The 21,802-nt window shown below is 37.5% G+C and overlaps 1 protein-coding gene across 1 annotated transcript in view; it reads right to left on the bottom strand.

Moving 5' to 3' along the window:
* Positions 1-21,802, bottom strand: part of trim36 (tripartite motif containing 36) — an 80,760-nt gene that overhangs the window by 37,598 nt on the left and 21,360 nt on the right. Inside the window, 3 exon segments of the mRNA XM_055161625.1 lie at positions 498-805; positions 808-843; positions 4,887-4,967. Coding sequence (XP_055017600.1) covers positions 498-805; positions 808-843; positions 4,887-4,967 — 425 coding nt within the window.

A 21,802-nucleotide genomic window follows, 5' to 3' on the forward strand; every position in this document is an offset into this window, starting at 1 on the left:
ATGACATAATAGGCTGTGTTTGGCTGTAAAAAATCTTTCCAATTTGTTGAGGTTGGAGCCAGGGACACTGCCAGGGTCTGGAGAGTAGACAAAGACCGAAAACTGAATTTGATTTACAAAAAAAATATGTAGAAAATTAAAGTACAAGGCCGGTGATATGTATTATACAAATCCAGTATGAGTGAATGTTTTATTTGTCTTATTAAAACATCAGTGATCAAAGTGAGCTCTTGCCTTGGGTCTGAAGTTGGTCGTGGGCCCCACATACTCGTGCTGGGGTTTGCTCCTCAACTTTATTCATTATAAAAGACATTTTGGTAGACTTCGTGCATAATATAAGTGTAAAAATACTCTAGTAAGCTTCAAGAAATACTTTACAAACTAAAATCTAAAATCATCTTTGTTAGAACTAGGTACACCCATCAATATTTAGCATAAAACCCATTCTGTGCCCTGATGTGTCTTTAATTAGAAAGTTAAGAGGTTAGAGTTCTTGCCTTGGGTCTGAAGTTGGTCGTGGGCCCCACATACTCGTGCTGGGCTTTGGGCGTTCCCCAGGGGTGGTGCAGTTTGAAGCACTCATTACAGAAGCTGGCCTTACAGTCCATGCAGCTCTTGGTCGCCTCCTGCTGTTGCGGAGGTTTGCATAGATTACACATGATCGCCACAGCTGCCCGGGCCGCTTGACGATAGCGCTCGACGATGTTCTCTAGTGTGAAGTTTCGGAACAACATGCTGATGCCGCGCTCGCCCAGGTCGATGTCGTGCTGGCAGCCCGGGCAGGGGATGGTGGTGACACGGGGGTGACGGAGCCTCTGCGCCAGCCCGGAGAGGACATTGAGCCTGGGAGATGGAGGCGGTAAAAAAGTTAGACAATGTTAAGTAAAAAAAGGGAGAGATTTGAGATTTGGGGAGTCCAGCTCTTAATCTTGTCTGAGGCCCTATTTTGAAATGCATAACCAGCTCTAAATGGATGGATGCAAATTAATTTATACTGCGAATAATTTAAACTTGACAAAAATAAATTGCGCTTATACAACTATTTATCCATGGGTTTCAGAATGATGAAAAATTAGGATAGTTGCCATAGAAATTAAGTGAATTTAAAAACTAAATATTATCTTCTGAATGGTGAAAAGTCCTCAAAATGTCACCTATAAATGGGAAGCTGAAACCCATGAATATTAAATATGGGACTGTTAAGTTGCTCCACTTCAGGTCCACTGGAGTTCCAACTTAATTTTAGTAGATTTTGTGCATAAAATAAGTATAAAAGTACTCTAGTATGCTTCAAGAAATACTTTTCAAACTAAAATCTAAAAATCAGCTTTGTTAGAACTAGGTACATCCGCCAATATTTAGCATAAAACTTGTTCTGTGCCTAAATGTTTCTTTAATTAATTAGAAGGTTCAGATGAAGGAAAAAGACTTCAGTGTGGTGGCAGAAACAAATTTAGTGCCGTTTCCATGACACTAAAAAGTACTTAAAATGGAGCCTGTAACGGGACATTGAAACAATGAATTTCTGCTGTTTCTGTCTATGGGTCTGAGAAAAGTTGAAACTCTGAAAATCTTTAAAAAAAGTGCATAAAATTTCTAGTTGAGGGTCTGCCAAACTGCTCATCTCCATGGAAATATTATTGCTTTTTCTAGAATGTTCCACAGTATGGATTAAAATCATCTGTCATGTGCAGGTTACAGCACTAGGCCACATTACAATTCAGATCAGATCTTCAGAAGGAATTAGGGTATTTTTGAGCAATAAAAACATCCGTAATTAATAAATGCTAGGTGAATATGAATTCGTAGGTCATTCGTTCATGTTTTTCAATATAAAACCAAAAATAATAAAATGAAAAAACAACTGTTTTCTTCATTATTTGTCTCCAAAACCAAAATGAAATGAAAAAATGGATAATGGTCGTTTCCTGTTTTAGTGACTTAAACTGCGATGCCAGACTTTTGTGCTACATACGGACTAAACCAGGACTAAACCAAGTCTCGGTCCTGGTCCCGTTCTCAGTACCGGTCTGGTCCCAGTTTCCTGATCACCCGACAGTCTACACGGGCGCACGCCAGCCCCGACTCTCTTGGTTCAGTCCAGGTTTAGGACTGAGACTGGGACCGGCACTGAGACTGGTTGAGAGCCGGTTTAGACCCGTTTCAGTCCTGTTTCAGTCCGGCATCGCAGTTTAAGTCACAGAAATGCGCAACTGTCATTATCCGTTTTTTTCCATTATTCATTTAAACACAAAATCGAAAAATGAAAAAAACTAATCTTTATCTGTTTTATCATTTTGTTTTTGAAGACAAATAATGAAGAAAATCGTTGTTTTTTTCGTTTTCTTATTTTTGGTTTTATTTTGAAAAACAAATGAACGAATGACACACAGATTCATATGTTTAAAGTCATACCATGGAACATCCCAGGTAAAGCAGGTAGCGGATCCTCCACCAAAAAAGTAACACAGTGCAACTTTAACAGTCCCATTTTTATTTTTAAGCAGAGACTTTAGGCAAAAACTAATGAACATCCGACCTCCATAAAGCCATGATTTAAAATAGGGCCTCAGTTACAAAGCATTACACTGTTCCCACTCTAGTATTACACTATTTCTCTACAAAAAAGGAATGGACTGTGGGGAACATCGACAGTGTTTTTAGAGCAGTCAAATCACAAGGAGATAATCAAGACCAGGACTGTTGGAGGTTTTGGGGAAGATGCAGAGAAGTTATGGAAAAATGTGGTCTCCTTGAATTTGTTCAGAATGCAATTTTGTCAAACACGATTAAGCCTTAAATTTAGACTTAAAGGAGTCAAAAATGCTCACTCCGATCTGGACAACAGCAGAGGATGAATTTAAAAAAGGAGACAAAAACATGCAAAACTATAGATTTTATTTATTTTAAGGAACTTTTTAACGAAACAAGACAAACAAGACACAGGAGTTCGCTTGTTACGTTCGTCCTGACAAAGTAACAAGTTGACAGTCGCTGTGTTTACAGGCACACCAGGAAAACTGAATTTCTACCTTAAATCTGATTATAACAGGATTTCTAAACAGTATGTCAAATTAGGACTACGATACGTGAAGTTGTTGGTATCTTTTTTTTGTAATCTGAGTACAAACTGGATATAGCTGTACTTACTTTCAGCAGCATTTATCAGTGTTAATTTCACAGCATGTAATTTCAGCCCAGTCCTTTTTTGTTTTATTTTTTTTCAAGCCATAGCAGTTCACAATTTAATGAGACTTCCTGTTCAAGATATGAAAGCTGGAATATATTTTGGGGCTCAATAATTTATCATGTCCAGGTGTGAGGACTTGGGGTATTTTTGTTTGTAATGCAATAAGATTTGAGCTCTAGACTTCTATGCCTAATTATTGGTTCGTTCCTTAATTTATTTGTTGGAGTTCGGGCTTTTTGAATGATACTGCGTAGTAAAAAATTTCGTTTGTCAAATATTTTTGCCAAAGAAAAGCTAAATAAAACTAAAACACGACTAAAACTATAACTATAAGAAAGAAATAGAGGCTAAATCCGATTAAACTGTTGCATTAGACTGCATTTTGCCATATTTTTGAGATAAAAATGGTTCCATCACGATTAAAACTATGATTATAAGAAACAACTAATCCAACAATTGCATTTGAATGTATTCTTTTTTCAAATCATGCTCAAAGCTGAACAAATGCAAAAGGAATTCCGTTGCCAAAGATTGACTAAAATTGGTCAAAATGCATTTTTAGAAAGTAAGTGTTAGATACAAAAAGCATATATGTATGTGTTTTAATTTTAGACAGTGGTGGAGTTAGCAATTTGGTGGCCCTAGGTGAACTAGAGTTTGGGGCCCTTACTATAGTGCATGTTTTTGGTTTTTTTTGTATTATTATTATTAAATTTATTTATTTATCTATTGTTCATGAGACACACACATCTTTATTTGAATTGGGGTGGACTGGAAACTTGTCTTATTAGTTTGGTCACCTACTAGATAACCAGAACTGAAAGTAGTTTTATTTTTTTGCTAGTACAATCACATTTTTGTTTACATCGATTACATATGATTATGATTCTGCTTCTATTCTGCTTCTATTATGTTGTGGACTAGTACATTCTAAAGTGAAAGGAGAGATGCTTTGAGTTGAAATAGATTTGACAGTGAGATACTCTTTTGATGGTGTTTTCTTGTTTAAAAGTAAAACTACTGTCATTTTCTCTCAATATGACATTAAATGAAATTACTCTGAGGACTTGGCCATTAGTGACACTGAGGGCAATTGGTTGGGGGCCCCTAGGCAGCCACCTCCTGTTGCCTAATGGTAGCGCTGCCTCTGATTTTAGAGGTCTAAAGCCGGGCGTACACTGTGCGATTTTTGGCCCTTTTTGAGTCGATTTTTCATTCGTGCAACTGTTTTTGTGTGTCGTAGTAAATAACGAGAACCAATTCACAAGCAGCTCTCGATTGTCAATCATAGGTCGGAAGAATTTCGAACCCGTTGGAAATCCAGTCGCCTCTCGTGAGGGTTTTGCATGGCTGAAGTAGTTCCACGAGCTGTGAACTTTTAATCCCTGTGATTTGGTCATAAAGTTTGAGCTGGGGCTGAGTGAAACGATTGAAATTATCGCACAGTGCATGCCTGGCATTAGTTTTATTGACAATACATTTCATTTCCTGGAAATTGTGACTTAGCCAGGTTACCTAGGAACCAGCGCTGTTAAGATCCAATTGTAATCTGACAATGAGCGTAGTCTGAGTACTGGTGTGCATGTTAACATAGTGACAATGGCAATACTTCACAGGTGCAAGCAAAGGGGGTGATTCAGCGGCAAACTCAATCGCACAAGCTCAAAAATGACACTAAAATCAAAACAAGCTTCACGTTTTTGAGGGACAGGGGAACCAAGGAGTGCTGGATTTATGTCTGCTTGTGTGCCTGCATTTCCACTTCGCCTCCGAGGACCTGAAATTCAATCGAACACTCCTCAGGTACAGGCAAAGAAACAACACAGGAAATAAAATACAACAGCACTTTGCAAAAGGAGGAGAAAGCAGAGGCCAAAACAGCAAAGCAAAAGTCTGTGTAGCCGTGTGCATGCTGTGAGAGCTGAGAATGAACTAAAGGGTGACAGTGAGTGAGTTTATGCAAATGGACTACAGGTAAATACATTTAACTCTGCCTGATTAACTCAAAATGATTTTAAAAACGTGACACTTTTAAGATGGTGGTTGGTGAAGAGTGACGTAAAATAAATTGGCATGTTAAAATAAAATGTATGAAATTTGTCTGCGATTTTATGGGTGATTTTGGTGAAAGACGACGTTGTACATCTAAGAGTATGTACTTTTTAAAACTTCTATTTAGTATGAACTTTTGAAGAGATGATACTTCTACAGGATTATGATTTTAACTCCATCAGCTGTGACCGTAGACTGAATATATCAGAGGTGGGACCAAGATGTTGTTTTGCAAGTCTCAAGTAACTCTGAAGTCTTTGAGCTCAAGTCTGAGTCAAGTCCCAAGTCAAATACAGGCAAGTCCAGGTCGAGTCTCGAGTCACTGGCCCACGAGTCCAAGTCAAGTTCAAGTTGTCTGCTTTGAGCTTTAAGTCATTTCAGCAATTTTTGTTTGTAATGCAGTGAGAATTTGAATGATACTGTTTAGTTAAAAATTTGGTTTGTCAAATACTTTTGCAAGTGAAAAGTTAAATAAAAGTAAAACATGACTAAAACTATGACTATAAGGAACAAGTAGAGGCTAAATCCAAGTACTGTATTCTTTTTCAATCATGCTCAAAGCAGATCAAATGCAAAAGGACTTGCGTGACCAAAGTCAAGTCTTTAAACCAAAGAATTACCAAATATAGCTTTGGTTTTTGCAATTAATATCAATTTTAAAATAAATTGTACTGTAAATGTCATGGTATATTTATATATGAGTAGAAATGCAACTTTTTCCTTTTTAAATGTTTTGACAAAATCTTCACCGTAAATCATTAGGGTCAGAATAGAAAGAATAAAGATTTACAAGTCCTTAATAACAGTTATTTTGCCAAGTAGTTCTCCATACTTCCCTCTGTTTTACTGTATATTTCTGTATATTTCTGTAGTACATTTGAGGATACCACATCACATTACTTCAGTTACATCCAAAGTAAAAGAGAAGTGGGAGGAACATGGTCCAGTTTGTTCCTGTAAAATTAAATTCACTGACCTTCAAGTCCAAGTCGAGTCCCAAGTCTTAGTCCATTTTATCAAGTCAAGTCTCAAGTCCTAAAAACAGTGACTCAAGTCTGACTCGAGTCCAAGTCACAACTTGCAAATCAACACCTCTGGAATATATACATAAATGAACGTAACTAAACACACTCGTCATTATGTTGACAGATGAGAAGATTCAATTAATTTATACAATCTTAGTTTTCAATTAGTACCAAATCTTTAAAAACAAGAATCCCGACAATTACTTATAAAAATAATATAGTCTATTCTAATGTTTCATATCTCCAAAACAAGAATTCTCTATATAAGGAATGGTGTAATCTTTCAAACAAGAGATATTTCTGCTCGTACGTGGCCAATTTCACTTCTATGCGATTCTCGAACCTAAACCACAAATTGTACTGACATGTCTTAGCACATTTATGATGGATTGCACCAGGCTTTACGTCTTTGGGATAATGAATAAAATCTCCCACCTCCACTACACTCATTTTGCTTTTTCCTAGGGCGTTTTTTTTTTTTAATCCATAGTTTTGAAAATGAGAAACACTTAGGACAGTTGTTGTAACGATTAACGATTTAAAGCAAATTATAGTTTTTGAACGGAGAAAAACAGTTGTTAGCTGTTGTCAACATAATTCTTAAACGGCGTCGTGCTTAAGTGTGCTTTCTTTTGGCCCGCGTTTGAGTGTTTGAGACGCAGCAGGTGGAGACAGGGGCGCCGGGGGCAGTTTGAGTTTGTGCTGATGCAGGAGTCTGAAGGAGACCACTCACCGCAGCTGCTGCACCGACTCTGCACAGCGCTCAGAACAGTGGGGTGCGAGGGCTCAACAATACGAGAACAAGATGCTATATTTGAGGTTTTACTTTGCGAATCGCAATATTAGACTATACTTTTTGACACAATAGTTTCTGTTCATTTAAAAATAATTCCACTCCGGTATTGGTTAAGCACTTTATGTTCAGTGTTCAGTTTTCAGCTTTATGCTTTATATACAGTATAGTCTCAGTTGCTTTAAGACCTGTTTTCTGTTTACCGTTATCAGCCATTTTGTCTTGAGTTTTCTGGTCAGTTAATAAAGTGACACACGGCTTTCTGCGTCTGAAATGTGAGAAGTTGTCGGCTCCTTTTCATTACGCACAACTTCCACAATGTTCTATTATTCAGCCTTCATTTACATTTGTATAGATGTGTAACTAATTGCACAATATACGTACTTTGTAAGTAATAAAATCAGGAGTGAACTTGATTAATAATGACCCTCGGTGTCAGGATTTTGCAACATTTCAAAAATCCAACAGTAATGCAAATTTGTTAGGCTAGGGGCAGACTACGGCCACAAAGGCTGCATCAGAAGATTGTCCTTTTAGGAGCCTGAGTGTGAATGAAGAGACAGACAGGAATCTGAAGTTTGGGTGAAGTATACTGAAAGGATTTTTTTTTAAACAGAACACAACAATAACAAAATAGAATAGAAAAAAAACAGCCCAGTTATTTGGCATTTTAGTCCAAGTTAATCTAAAGTCAGGTTCTGGGTAAGCTCGCCATCAATTGGTTTCTAGTTGAGTTGAGAATTTCTGCGAAGCTGGAGTTGAATCAGTCCATAGGGAAAAAAAACTTGACCTTTGAATTTTGGGTTGTAATCTTCTCTCCACACACGGCCCAGTTTATATGAATGGATTCGTAGTTTAAAAGTTTATTGGAATTGTTTGCTGACGCCCAGACCACGCCACAGCCACAGCAGGAGCGGAAGGAGGAGGAAGTGACACGGCGACCCCGCAACTTAAAGGAAGTGGGGGAGATCGGTAATGCGGAATTGACCCACAACAATAAAAGTGTCTCAAATGCGGGTTACACAACCCTGAATTGGTCTAATTAATTTGATTAATTGCCCTACTCTATTTTGACCCGTTTGACTCGTAAATGAAGGCCTGTATATTTTCTGTTTTTAAATTAACAAAAATTATTGTGTCAAAAAGTATTCTACTATTGCAATCGCAAAGCAAAACCGAAAAAAATATAGCATCTTGTTCTCGTATTGTTCAGCCTTCACACCCCAGTGTTTTGAGCTCTGTGCAGAGTCAGTGCAACAAGTTCACTCCTGACTTTGCACAATACCCCTGCTTTGTAAGTATTTACAAATACAAATCTCTACAAATTTAAATGAAGGCAGAATAGAATATGATAAGAATGAAAACGTAAAGAGCTTCCCCTGTTTAATAGATGAATCTCTGCTCCGACTTTGATTAAAATCTGTAAAAATTCAAGATTTTTTTGACCGTATCACCCATATCCATTTTGTATTTTTTCTTTGACTTTTTTGACAGTGTTTGCTAACGTGTGCTTTGTGTGACCATGGAAACTGTTGAACCTTCCGCCAATAGAGATAAATGTAGAACACCCCCAGCATGATGTCACTGCAAACTATCAATAGCCCCTTTTTAATTTTGTCATTACTACTACAAATTATTTGAGGTTGAAATTGAAATGTAGCGTAAAGGTATTACATCAACTTAATGTGCGTTACATGTGAGATTTGACCAGTTTTAACACATTTGTTTGTATAAGAGTCTCTAATCTCTTCTATCAATTATCCTTTTCTATAAAAATTAACTGTGCGTGTTATTTTTGGCATTTGTTGAATCACGGTAAAGGTCCACTGAGCATGTCTAATTGCACCATTTCTTGGCAACAGTAATTATAACGCAGACTAAATATATTCTTTACTTTGCTGAGAAAATAATCTTAAAAAGGAGCCAATGAACTGTGCATAAATGCTCTTTAAATGAAGCATGAAGTGGTCCCCGAGGCGTGAAGTCGTAATAGAGAGAAGCCAGTCAAAAAATGTAAGCAAGCCTCAACATATAGTGAGTCTTCAGAGTATGTGGAGATGTATGTGGCAACAGAAATGTACTGGGCTTAAACGGGCTGTACAGGATTTTGTTTTCTTTTCATATAGTTTAGCAACATTCTCTTTTGCCAGCAAAGAGATTTTGACCTATGTCCACTGTCTACAGGCTGCATCTAATAAACACATTTTACTGTCTGAGAATCATGACTGTCTATTCAAATAAAAGGGAGGCATATTGGATTTATACCTTCCAAACTTTGGCTCCAAAAGGTCTTAATGATTATTTTGAACATGGGCTGGATTATAAGATCCAATGTGTGTGTATATATATATAGATGTGTATATGGCACTACAGCCTTATTCCATAGTTGGGTGAATAAATACAATGTCTACATGTATTCAGAGACCCTCCTATTTTGCTTTTCTATAATTTTTCAATTATGTTTCTACTATGATTAATATTTTATTTCTTTTGTTTATTTTTCTATTTCTTTTTATTTTTCATTTTTCCTATTTTTTTATTAAAATTTTTTCTGTCTGTTTTTTATTTTTATATTTGTATTTTTTTCATTTTTCAATTTTATTTTTCTATTTTTTCATTTCTTTTTTATTTTTATTTTTTTCATTTTTCTATTTTTTCCTAATTTTTCTATTTTTTTTCCTTTTTTTCTATTTTCTTTTTTTTCCTACTACTACTCCTACTACTCCTACTACATAGACCGTATATATGAGTGGACAGAGTTAACGCTGTAGCCGCCACGTGTCAAATAGGAAGTTCGCCAGGAGGCTCTTCTGGCTCCTTCTGACTCTGGCTCCAATTGATTTACATTTGGATCTTATCGTCCCTCTCTCTGTAACTGCTGCTGTGAGCCTCGTCATTTTGGTCTTAAAATATTCGTATTCGTATGTTCGCTCTACATGATCCTGAATTTTTTTTTTTTTTTCTCGCCATTTTGTCCATCAAAAAAAATCCTATTCGCTCCTGTAACCATGAGCATCGCAAGCTTCATTTGAGCAGCACTGAACGCTATGAATGACCTCACCCTCGCTTAGTCCACTTCTTTTATACACTCTCTGGTTGAATACCTTTGTTTTTGAATTATGGCGTTTTGGGTACACTGTTCCTTTACGACCTTGTCACCCTTGGGTGCTTGCCACACCCTATTTAAGACAACCACCTGAGCTCTCACTCCATTTGCCTGATAAAGGTCTAAGTGCCGAAATGTTGCATGGTTTGTCTTAATAAATCTCACATTTTGCAAGAAAGACGGTGTGTGGGATTTTTCTCTATGTTCTCTATTGTCTGAGAATCAGGAAGTGTGCGCTTAGTGTTCTAGTTGTTGCTTTATTGTCGTGGCAAAACTCTGCGCTGGTCTCTGAAAGTTATGAAAAGCTCTTTTAAACTCATCGCGGTGAATAATTAGGATGCTCAGCTTGTAGGTAAGGCAAGTGAGGAATAACTTTAGACGTCTGCAAACTGTTTAAAATGAACCAATTCTGTTTTTAAGCTTTACTCAGACTATGTTTGCTAAAGAAAAAACAGACCTGGCACGTTAGCACACAAGCTTAAATAGGCAAATTCCTCCGCACTCCCAATTCCTAGGAAACCTCCACCCCCTGTTAAATGAATGTTGGCTGTGGATCCTTATTTGGCAAGTCCAATATTGACGGTGCGACCGCAAGTCTGCAAAAACACCAAGGTCTAGTCTAAATTGTTTTAAATACTCTAGCCATTTGAACAGTGGAGAAAAGTGAACAAGATTTGGTTGGAGTTTGGTTTGGATTAGAAAAAGTCCATTTCATTTCTTTTAAAAAGGTGCTGTACCAGTTGAATGTATGAAATTTGTCTGTGATTTTAGACATTGTACATCTAAGAGTCGAACTTTTTTTTTAAACTTTTATTTAGTGTGAGACTTTGAAGTAACACTACTTCTATACAATTATGATTTTCACTCCATCAACTGTGACCGTAAACAGTGTAAATTGTTTGAAATACTCTAGCTTGGATTTGAACATTGGTGAAAAGTGAATCCAAGTTTTGTTTGGGAGTTTGGTTTGGATTTAAAAAGCCCTATTAGAAAAAAAAGTCCATTTCATTCTTAAAAAGGCACTATACCAGTTTTGTTTATTGTAATGTTGCAAAAACCATCTTGCCCCAATAAAGATATGATGTATAGTACTTCAGTTTGACAAAATGTGTGCTGTCTGCATCTAATTATAAAGCATTTGTATCATCGGCGAAACAGGAAATGCACATGTTTGTTGTTGTCAGCAGTGGAGTGAAAACAAAACTGTGCTCTGAAAGTTGTGAAAAGCACTCACAAACTTATAATCGCTGTGAATAATTAGGTTGCCAACACTAAAATCAAAATTGATCAAAGTAAAATAACTTGTGTCTCATCCACCAAAATTTGGGGAGTCATTATCAATAATCTAAACTGGAAAGAGCAGCTGACTGGGTGACCAGAAAAATGTATACATCTCTTGGTATTATAAGAAAAGTTTGTGAAATTCTGGACTCAAAATCTATACTTACATTATACTATAGTTTAATTTATCCCCATCTGTCATATTGTATTATAGTCTGGGCAAGTACTCTCCAAACTACTCTGTACAAAATATTATTGGTGCAAAGACGTTTTGTTGGAATTGCAATTCATTCCCTGCCACTAATTTATCAAATTTGTTTTATTTAATTTTTTTTTGTATACAATTCTTTATAATACACCTACAATCCCTAAACATTCCACATTTTACTTTAAAACCAATGCAGAGATTCACAGACACAAAACTCGTCAAAACCGTAAGTTTCAAAAAGTGTCGCATCAAGAACTCAGTTTTGCCTACGATAAATTGTGGAGCCAGTTTTCACACCTGGTTAGAGAAGGCATCAGAAAAGTGGTTTAAAAAGAGTTTGAGGAAATGTTTGATATTTCATGATAATGTTTAATGTTTGATAATCATTCAATTGTGCATGTTTAATTGTGTTTTAATCCATGTTTGAATCAAATGTATTTAATCTAAGGTGTGTAAATGTAATTTTTTTATTAACGCACAGCTATAATGTTAAATTTTAATGTATTCATAAGGTGGAGGGTTTAGAATAGAATTGAAAGCCTTTATTGTCATTAAACAATAGTATAATAAAATTCAGACCTGCTCCGTCAAAGTGCAAGAATTAATAATAAATAAAACAAATTAACAGTTGTCATTAAGTATAAGGATTATGTTTGAATGGTGGCGCATAAAGACGCAGCGGATTCAGCTCTCTGCATCTGTGCTCCTTTTTTGTGATTTTTTTTTGTGTGTGTGTTTTTGCATCTTGTACGTAAAATGGTTTAATATTAGCCCTTTTTTTTTTTTTTTTTACCTCTTCCAGCACCTACTTTTTTATCTAGTGTGCTTTTTTATTGTTATGTTATATATGTGCAAAATAAATAAATAAATAAAATAGTTGCTCAGAATGCATAAAGTAAGTGAGGAATAACTTTGGACCACTGCAAACCATTTAATTTTGAGAACCAATTAAATTTTTGTCATTTTAAGACAGTAAAATCTGGTACATTACAATTACCGTAATATAAAATGGAAAGTAGTCCTAAATGTATAAATTCTGCTTCCTCATGCTCAGTGGACGTTTATTTTCGTGTCTATTTCAGTCACTAGTAGTAAAAGTCTGTATGTGAGCATTGACATGGCTACAGCTAATTAAGAGAAAGGGGGCGGAACCAAACTAAGGTGTCAATCACAGGGTTTCTATGGCAACACCGTACTCACTACTATAGCTACTGAAAACACGAGGCCCACGTCTACCTCGGCTCCCCATCGACCGCCGGACTGAGGCTGCAAGCAACGGGACAGATATGCAAAAGGTGAATCAAAAACAAAAAACAAGGCAAAAGTGAAATGACATGAGTGAGATTTGATCATTCGGAAATAAATAAAAAACATGGCATGGCGGTTAGAAACACAGCCAGAAATTAAGACATATTTGCAATTTAAAGCAGTGAAAACAGTTAGTAAAGATCGGACATGTTGACACAGATCACCCGACAGCACAATTTAAAACACAGAAACTCACATGACATGATAAAGACTGTAAGAAAAACCCATAATTTAAAAATGGAAGTGGGCAGGTTAGGATTTTTTTTTGGTACAACTTGCCCCTTTTAAACTTTTAAGCCAACAAATAAGTTCACATGACGACATAATATTGCAAGAAGAACTCATTAGTTTAAAATTGAGGTGGATATGTTATTTTTTTAATTTTAAATGGTACAATTTGTGGGTTTTGTTTACTGCACTGAAAAACACAGAAACACATGTCTGCACTGTGAGCTGGCTTGCATCTCCACAAACCTGACTCTAACCTCCCCCTTCTGCTTATTTCCATGGAAATGTTGTTCCTTTGGCTACAATATTATAGCCAGGCCAGCGCCACCTAGTGCCTCCGCTCAATTTCATTTCTCTCCAGTGCCTTGGTCAGGAATCAGAATACACTAAACTGTTTGTGAAATAACCCCGGAAGTTTTAGAACGTGCACCGGCCAATCAGCGAAGAGCTGTGAAGCCTTGACGTCAAACTCAAGCGTCTGTCTGGGTCCCTTTTGTGGTACAGCACAACAGTCGGTCGAGATGGATGTAGATGATACAAACTTCGCTTTTTTTTTTTTTTTTTTTTTTTTTTTTTGCACCTTTAATTCGCAAGTTCATCTCGCAGATACGACAATGATCGTTGACAGACATTTTCACTCTTTGCTTTGTTTGCTGTTGTGCTGGCGATTACCTGGACATCACTTTTCATACGTCACGAAATAGCAGCAATTGGCAGTGTTGGGAAGGTGACTTTTAAAATGTATTCAACTACAGATTACAGATTACATACCCCAAAATGTAGTTTGTAACGTAATCCATTAAATTACTTAAAGTGAGTAAAATAATCTGAATACTTTGGATTATTTGATTTGCTGTAGAGAAGCAAAGACGAGGAAATCTTCACATAAGATGTTTTTTCTGCTAAAAGTCAATAAAAAAGCCCAGACTTTCCTTAACCGTATTAAAAATATTATTGATAGAAGAGGAGGAGACACGGTCCATGCAGCATGATTTAGTCCTGTTAAATCATGGTTTAGACCTGGTTTTAGTCCTGGTTTTAGTCCTGGTTTTAGTCCTGGTTTAGTCCTGGTTTAGTCCTGGTTTTAGTCCTGGTTTTAGTCCTGGTTTAGTCCTGGTTTTAGTCCTGGTTTTAGTCCTGGTTTAGTCCTGGTTTTAGTCCTGGTTTAGACCTGGTTTTAGACCTGGTTTTAGACCTGGTTTTAGACCTGGTTTGGTGTCCGGCAATGAGTGGAATTACCGAAAAAAAAAAAGGGATATAGTCTGAAATGTGAAAACAGGAAAATACCGCAGTGTAATCCATTTATTTCAACAAAGTAACTGTAATCCAATTACCACTCACTGAAACAGTAACTGTAACTGAATACAGTTACTCATAATTTGTACTCTGATTACGTAACTCCAGTACATGTAATCTGTTACTCCCCAACACTGCCAATTGGTTAAATAAAAAAAAGTACTCGCCTACCGTTGAGCGAATGAATCCTAATGCTGGGAGGTTGATGACAGACTAACAATATTCCACAGTATGGCATTAAAAGACATCTATATGGAGATAAACGTGTTCTGAAACAGGGTTTTAATTTTCTGTTTCCATGGAATCATGCAGGTGACTTGCCACCTCTAGAACATATTGTACCTTTAAACAAGAAATTTACATCATTACACAGTTTACACTTGATTAATGACCATTATCTGTGCGATTACAGAGCCTATCCACATGAAACAAAAACTGGAAAAAAGTTTAATGTCTTCTCTGTCAACACAAATGAGCTAAAATAATATACATTTCCACTATAAACTCAGAATGTGGTTGTATATTTCAGTCACAAAGATACAGGTTGTACGTTAAAAAAGGAATTTATCACATTAGATTAACACGGCAAATTTGTGAACTCAGGATGAGGCTGAACATTTGTTTTCTGTTGGGATAAACAGGATGGATAAACATACATTCCTACCACTGAACCGTCTAAAAGATTTATAGTTTCCCCTGTCCTCCTCCTGAAATTACGACTTGTTCAAATTGAAATCCCACCCTTTATTGACCAGCACGCGTCGGACATAATTAAAAGTGCTCGTCGGCGCGTTCGTACAGAAAGGCTCATCCACTCGGCGCATTGATAAATATAGCGTTAAGTCTCCCTCTCAGACCCCTCACATAATCCAGTCATTGCTATAAGGAAGGTTACATCACCATGACGACGAGCTAATGAGATTTCTAAGTTTGGAAGCAAGTTGTACTGCTTAAAAGGACTAATATTACGGATTATTCAGGCTTTTTAAAACGAAAATACATTTGGACACCGTTTCACATTGGCTTTTCAGTGTTACAACCTAAAATTTGTAAAAAGTCACCTCATGACATCAGCAAGAGGAACACAGTGTTTTGAACTCTTGAGAAGTTAGTTAATTTTACTAGTCTCCCTGTTCCTATACCTATTAAAGTTCTGTACCTCAGTTATAGGTGCAGACTGGATATTAGGCTGGTCCATCAAGGCATGGTAAAAAATTTCAGATCACCTCGATTAGAACCTTGCATTAGGCTTTAGCATCCAAAAGATTTATGGAGAAGATTTAGGAAGAAGGAAATTTGGAAGAAAAAGGAGACGTTTTAGAGGTTTCCCTAAAACTGATTCCTGGAAATTAACAAATTTTCCATTTTCAAGTAAATTTTTATCGATTTTCCAAGCAACTTTTATAGACTTTTTTTTTTTTTTTTTTCGCAAGTTTCAGTTTGTGTTTGCAGAATAAAATGACAAATTGTTCAAATAAACCTTATTTATTTGGTTTGTTATGTTATAGTATAGGGCAATTTTCAAGTGTCTTGAGCCACCTCAAAATATAAAATTAATTTGCACAAAATTTGGACTCAAATATTTTGGCCAGATTTGGAACATATGGAATATGGATATGAAATGCTGGGTTCTAATCTAAAGAATCTAAAAAATAAATAAAATAAACTAATTTTTGGACCACCCTACTGAATATGTACAGTTAGTCAAACCTAGTATAAATAAACACAACACAACTCCAGGTGTGTTTCAATGAGCAAACACTACTGTAAACTGTCCTAAAAATTCATAAAGTTTAGAAAAAAAAAAGTGGGCTATAAAAGGGTTTCATTACGTGCCTTTAAAAAAAAACATTTCTGCACTGTGTAACATTTCTTGTCTCCACAGTGATCTTATTTTTGCCTGAAATGTTCCACAGTAGCATTAAACTTATCTTGCTTTTACTCATTTACAAGTGTTTTATTTCTCAAAACTGTAACTTGACCTGGTGATGTGGCCTACGCGTCTCCATGGTGATAGTTAAATTAAATGCCATAGTGTGGAACATTTCAGGACGGACCTCCTACCATAAGTTACACAGTGCAGCTTTAATATTAATAGTCCAGTGTCTCTTTACAGTTTATCTGCTCTGGAACCTCATTTGTTTACTCTACGGCTGATTTGGTTATTTCGTGCGTGAATGGACACAGGTCAGTGAAGAAGCGAGTCATTCAGGTGCAGGAACAGGTCTGATGAAGAGGAGCCTTGTTTGAGAAGCAAAAGCCCTTTGAGCCCCGTCTCTGTGCGCACTCAGAAGAACATGCCCCGCTAAACTGCACACCGCCCTTTAATGCACTGGCAGTGGGTGTAGGGTCTGTTTTTGTTCATTTCCTCCTGGATTTACCGCATGTTTGTTTGCCCCATAGAGCAGTGGACAGGCGTACAAATGAGAAGGCCAATGTAGTGGAACACAGCTCGGAGCTTCAAGGGGCAGAGAGGAATGCAGACTTGTCACAGACTTCTTTTTTCTGAACTAAAACAGAAGTGAAAAGACTAAAAATACCAATACTGAAAGCGTAAATGCTGAACTCGATGCAAAATAATAATGAGTTTAAGGGTCAGAAAGAGACTGCTGTATACTGTCTGAATTTAGTCATATTTTTAGTATTATTTTCATCATCTATGTACTCAGGTTATAATGTTGGTGCACTGTTAGCATACTAGTTGTTGTTGTTTGCGTTACAGTGATGGCAAAACTCTGCTACATGGCCTACAAAAGTTGTGAAACATGCTTATAAAATTCTAGCCTGATTCATCAGCCAGTTTCACTTCGTAGAAACCGTCTGACCTCGCAGCATTAGAATTCATTCGCTCGACGGTGGGCGGGTACTTTTTTTATTTAACCAATCGCTGTTATTTGGTCGTGACGTGCCACCTAAGCTTTTCCCAAATCCTGTAGGAAGAAGAGCAATAACGTCTTTCCCCTTGATAAAATTAGCTAAACTTTCTCTTTGTTCCGGCTTTAAATCCTCGATCTCGGGAATCGTTGCCAACACAGAATGCATGTCTCTTCGCTGACTGGCTGGTGCCCGAACTCGCATTTCCAGGGTTTTTGCAAACCTTCTAGTGTATTCCGATTCCTGACCTAGTCACTGGAGAGAAATGAAATTGAGCGGAGACACTCGGTGGCTAATAAAATTCACTGCAATGAATAATTAGAACACTACGAAATGTTAAGACAGAATATGTCCGGACCAGTGGGTTTTTAAAATGTGGCATTACACAAGGATCCTTCTCCTCCAGACTTTAACAGATGGCTGGACAATTTGATGAAAACAGTCCCATATGAGAAATTATTGGCTCAGTTGAATGATAACATGGATTGAAATGCCTGTGACGGGTTTGATTGCTCAATTGACTATAATACATTTGAAACTGGTACATTGGGAAATTTTGTTTTTCCACTGTATGGATGTGGCATCGATGTGGCCTTTTTATTTAGAATTGAAATTAATTGTATTTGTAACAGGTTAAATTGAGTGGAAATTAGAGAGTTACGGAGGCTTGTCACATGCACTTTGACAGTTTTATTTCACTGTTTATTTTTGCTATATAGTGCACTTGCATATGCATATATACAGGTAAATTTGTTGTTTTATTCCTTCGGCCCAAAGTAATGTGCTGCTGTCTGTTATGCTATATGATAAAAACTGTAAAATAAAATAAAAACTTGAATAACAAAAAATTTAATAAATGAGCTTTCATGTTCTACTTCTGTTGTACTTACATCCAAATCTTTTTGGATGTAAGTACACTTACAGTTCACTCTTAAAATAGGAAGCAAACCGGATGCAAAGCTTTTTTGAGTTCCCTACGCCAACAAAAGTTCTTTGATCAACTAATATTAATAACTTCACCAAAACAGCAAATAAAACACTTGCTGGACTATAAATGTGTTTTTGTGTGAACTAATATTCACATGTTTCGTAAAAAGGAAAAATAAGTGAATCATTTCTTGGGGTGAACCCTCATTGAAACCGTGAACTCAAAAAAAGCTTTGCAGTCTTTTTGCTTACCATTTTAAGCTGAGTCAACTTTTTTTTTTCCTTTTAACAGCACAGCACTTTTAAGCCCTGTTATAATATAGGCACATCAAAAACATACCTGCATGGTTGAGAAATCCTGCAATTGTATCTAGAACCTAAAATCTTTGTCTCACGCCTATTAAAGCTGCATTACCAAACTTTGCTAAATTACATCTCCCTCCCCCATAAGTGTTTAGTAAAAACAGCACTTTGGGACTCTGGGAAGAAATCTGATGGGCTGTGTGTGTGTGGGGGGGTAATCTGCCCGGTTTCACTTTCCAGTCTGAATAAAATGTTCAGACTGGAAGGTGAAGCTGTTCTTAAGACGTGTATGAGAAAAAAAAAGAATCATGCACGTGAATACTAGCTAGGGGTGTCCAAAAATATTGAAATATCGATGTATCAGATCGTTCAGTGTGATGATACAGTATCGATATCGTAAGTGCTACAATGATATATCACCAAGAGTATATTTTGGTTTATTTTACTAAATTATGTTGTTACAGTGGTAGAGTTTTGTTGCTTGTTTAGGCTTCATTTATATGATGACGGTCTGAACAGAAGACGCAAAAGTGGTGTCCCGTCTTCAGTTTTTATTCTGTGTTTAGACGAGCGGTTTCGGAAGGAAATCTGCCTGCATACAGTGACGCAAAAGTGTGTGGAATTCGATCAGGTATGCATGCCAGGTGGCTCGGTGGTGATGTATGTGACGTAAACGCGTATGTCACGTGAGCAGATCTGACCAGAGTTTTGCGTCTTGGGCAGTGTAGACTGAAACGCTATGGTGGAGCGTATTCGCCCGTCCTCCGCCCATCTCAGGGAGGGAGGGGGAGACAGACGTGCACCCTGATAGCAGCAGGAATAAACTTTTATTCATCATGGTGATACATCGCGTTCAGCCGCATGTGTTGGACCCGGAATCGGACGAGGACTTTGAAGTGCACGAAGCTCAAGCACCGCGTCCACATCAGCTGAACATTACTGATTGGTAAAGTATTAATAAACACTTGTAGATAAACTTATTTTATTGTGTTCACTGCAGTGTAGAACAATGAGCTTATGCTGTCACTTTTGTTTAGGTGTTCATGTGGGAATTGTCAGACGATGCGGGGAGGAAGCGGAGGCGGAGGAGGGGGGCGGGTGCGAAACGCTTTCTGCTACATCAAATGCGTCATGGGTGTATCTGCCGCGTCATCGTTGTAGCAGCTTTAGTTCGTTGTCACGTGGGAGGGTGGCAGAAATACGCTGCAATTTGTTAAAAAAAAACACCGAATCAATCTAAAAAACACTTGGGCGACATATACAAGGCCCACACGTCACTCTTAGAAGGTAGAAAGCTCTGAAAAGTTGATTTTGCACGAGATGGGCCCTTTAACAGTCTTGTTCGCAGCCTCCACAAAATATCACAATAAATATCGTACTATGAGATTTTTTTATTTTTTTATTGTTACATTCCTAATCGTGAGCCTCCCTACCATATCGTGAGCTTTCCCACGATATCGCAATAAATATCGTACAGTGAGGTTCATACCGTGACGATATTGTACATCGTGCTGGTTTGCGAAGTTGAATTCTGATTTCATTCATTTTCATTTCTCAGTGTGCCTTCAGCCAGAGTTCTTGCAAAGCCTGCTGGCAATATTCACGCACAAACACACACACCAATAAAAACTATTATTGTAGATTATGCAATGTGAAATACCAAGGTGTCCAAAATCGGTTTAAAAAGGCCTGAATTCTTTAGTACGACTTCCTGAACGTCGCCCAACGTCGGCTTTCCTTCAGCTCAGCGTGGTTTTAATGACTTAGAATTCCTGAAAAGTAGCTTACAGGTGCTCTCTCCCCTTTATAAGTTTATAATACACACACATGATGCCCGTTAATCCGATAAAGACGGAGAGAAACTAATCCTGCACAGTCAAATCCTCATGTTAGCGCTACTGTAAAATTATCTGGGATTCTCCGTGCCTCTGGGCCGTTAGAAACAGACAGTACAAACAATTACGGCTGTGTAGCTTCGCCAACTTCGCGTTTTGTTCATCAGATAAACTTTGCGGTGAGGTTTTCGGTTGTATATTTTACAACCTGAGCGTGAAGTAGCGGGCAGGATTTAAGAATGGCACGATGACAGACAGCATAATACCCAAACATTACAGTAATTAAACCACTTTGTTTGCCCCAGTTTATCTAGGGCACGAGAGGGAGGAGGGAGGAGGAGTGTGTGCCAACTAGAGCTCGACGGTTTGGGGAAAATATTGAACTTTTCTGACACAAGATTTGCCATTTGTGTTTTAAACGCAGATTTTAGAGTTCAAATTTGAGAGGAGGCTGAAATAAGAACTGCTGAAATACTAGAATCACTGTGCGTTTCTGACACTCTTGGGCAAGTTACTTCAAAACTGTAATGTGTTATTTATTATTTGTTGCTGTCATTTCAAAGTAATTCGTTACATTACAATATTACTTTGTTTAAAATGGAAAACATTACACGACTACTGCAGCACTTTTAATTTACTCTCACCAAAATAACTGTACAAAGATGTCAAACTTTTGTGCCATATATGAAGTGAACCGGGTCTAAACCAGGTCTAAACCCAGAACTGAACCCAAGACTGAACCACGTCGAAACCAGGACTAAATCAGGAATGAACCAGGTCGAAACCAGGACTAAACCACATTGAAACCAGGACAAAACCCAGGACGAAACCAGGACAAAACCCAGGACTAAACCCAGGACTAAACCCAGGACTAAACCCAGGACTAAACCCAGGACTAAACCCAGGACTAAACCCAGGACTAAAGCAGAAATGACCCAGGACTGAACCCAGGACTGAACCCAGGACTGAACCCAGGACTGAACCCAGGACTGAACCCAGGACTGAACCCAGGACTGAACCCAGGACTGAACCCAGGACTGAACCCAGAAGACTAAATCAGAACTAAAACAGGACTAAAGACAGGACTAAAGACAGGACTGACCAGGTCTAAACCCAGGACTAAATCAGAACTGAACCAGGTCTAAACCAGGTCTAAACCAGGACTAAAACCAGGACTAAAAACCAGGACTAAAACCAGAACTAAAGACTAAAACCAGACTAAAACCAGAACTAAAACCAGACTAAAACCAGGACTAAACCGGACTAAAACCAGGACTAAAACCAGGACTAAACCAGAACTAAAACCAGAACTAAAACCAGAACTAAACCAGAACTAACCAGAACTAAAACCAGGACTAAACCAGGACTAAAACCAG

This window comes from Boleophthalmus pectinirostris, unplaced genomic scaffold (assembly GCF_026225935.1).
Source record: "Boleophthalmus pectinirostris isolate CB_2022bp ecotype Guang Dong unplaced genomic scaffold, ASM2622593v1 HiC_scaffold_4, whole genome shotgun sequence".
Classification (NCBI taxonomy): Eukaryota; Metazoa; Chordata; class Actinopteri; order Gobiiformes; family Gobiidae; genus Boleophthalmus; species Boleophthalmus pectinirostris.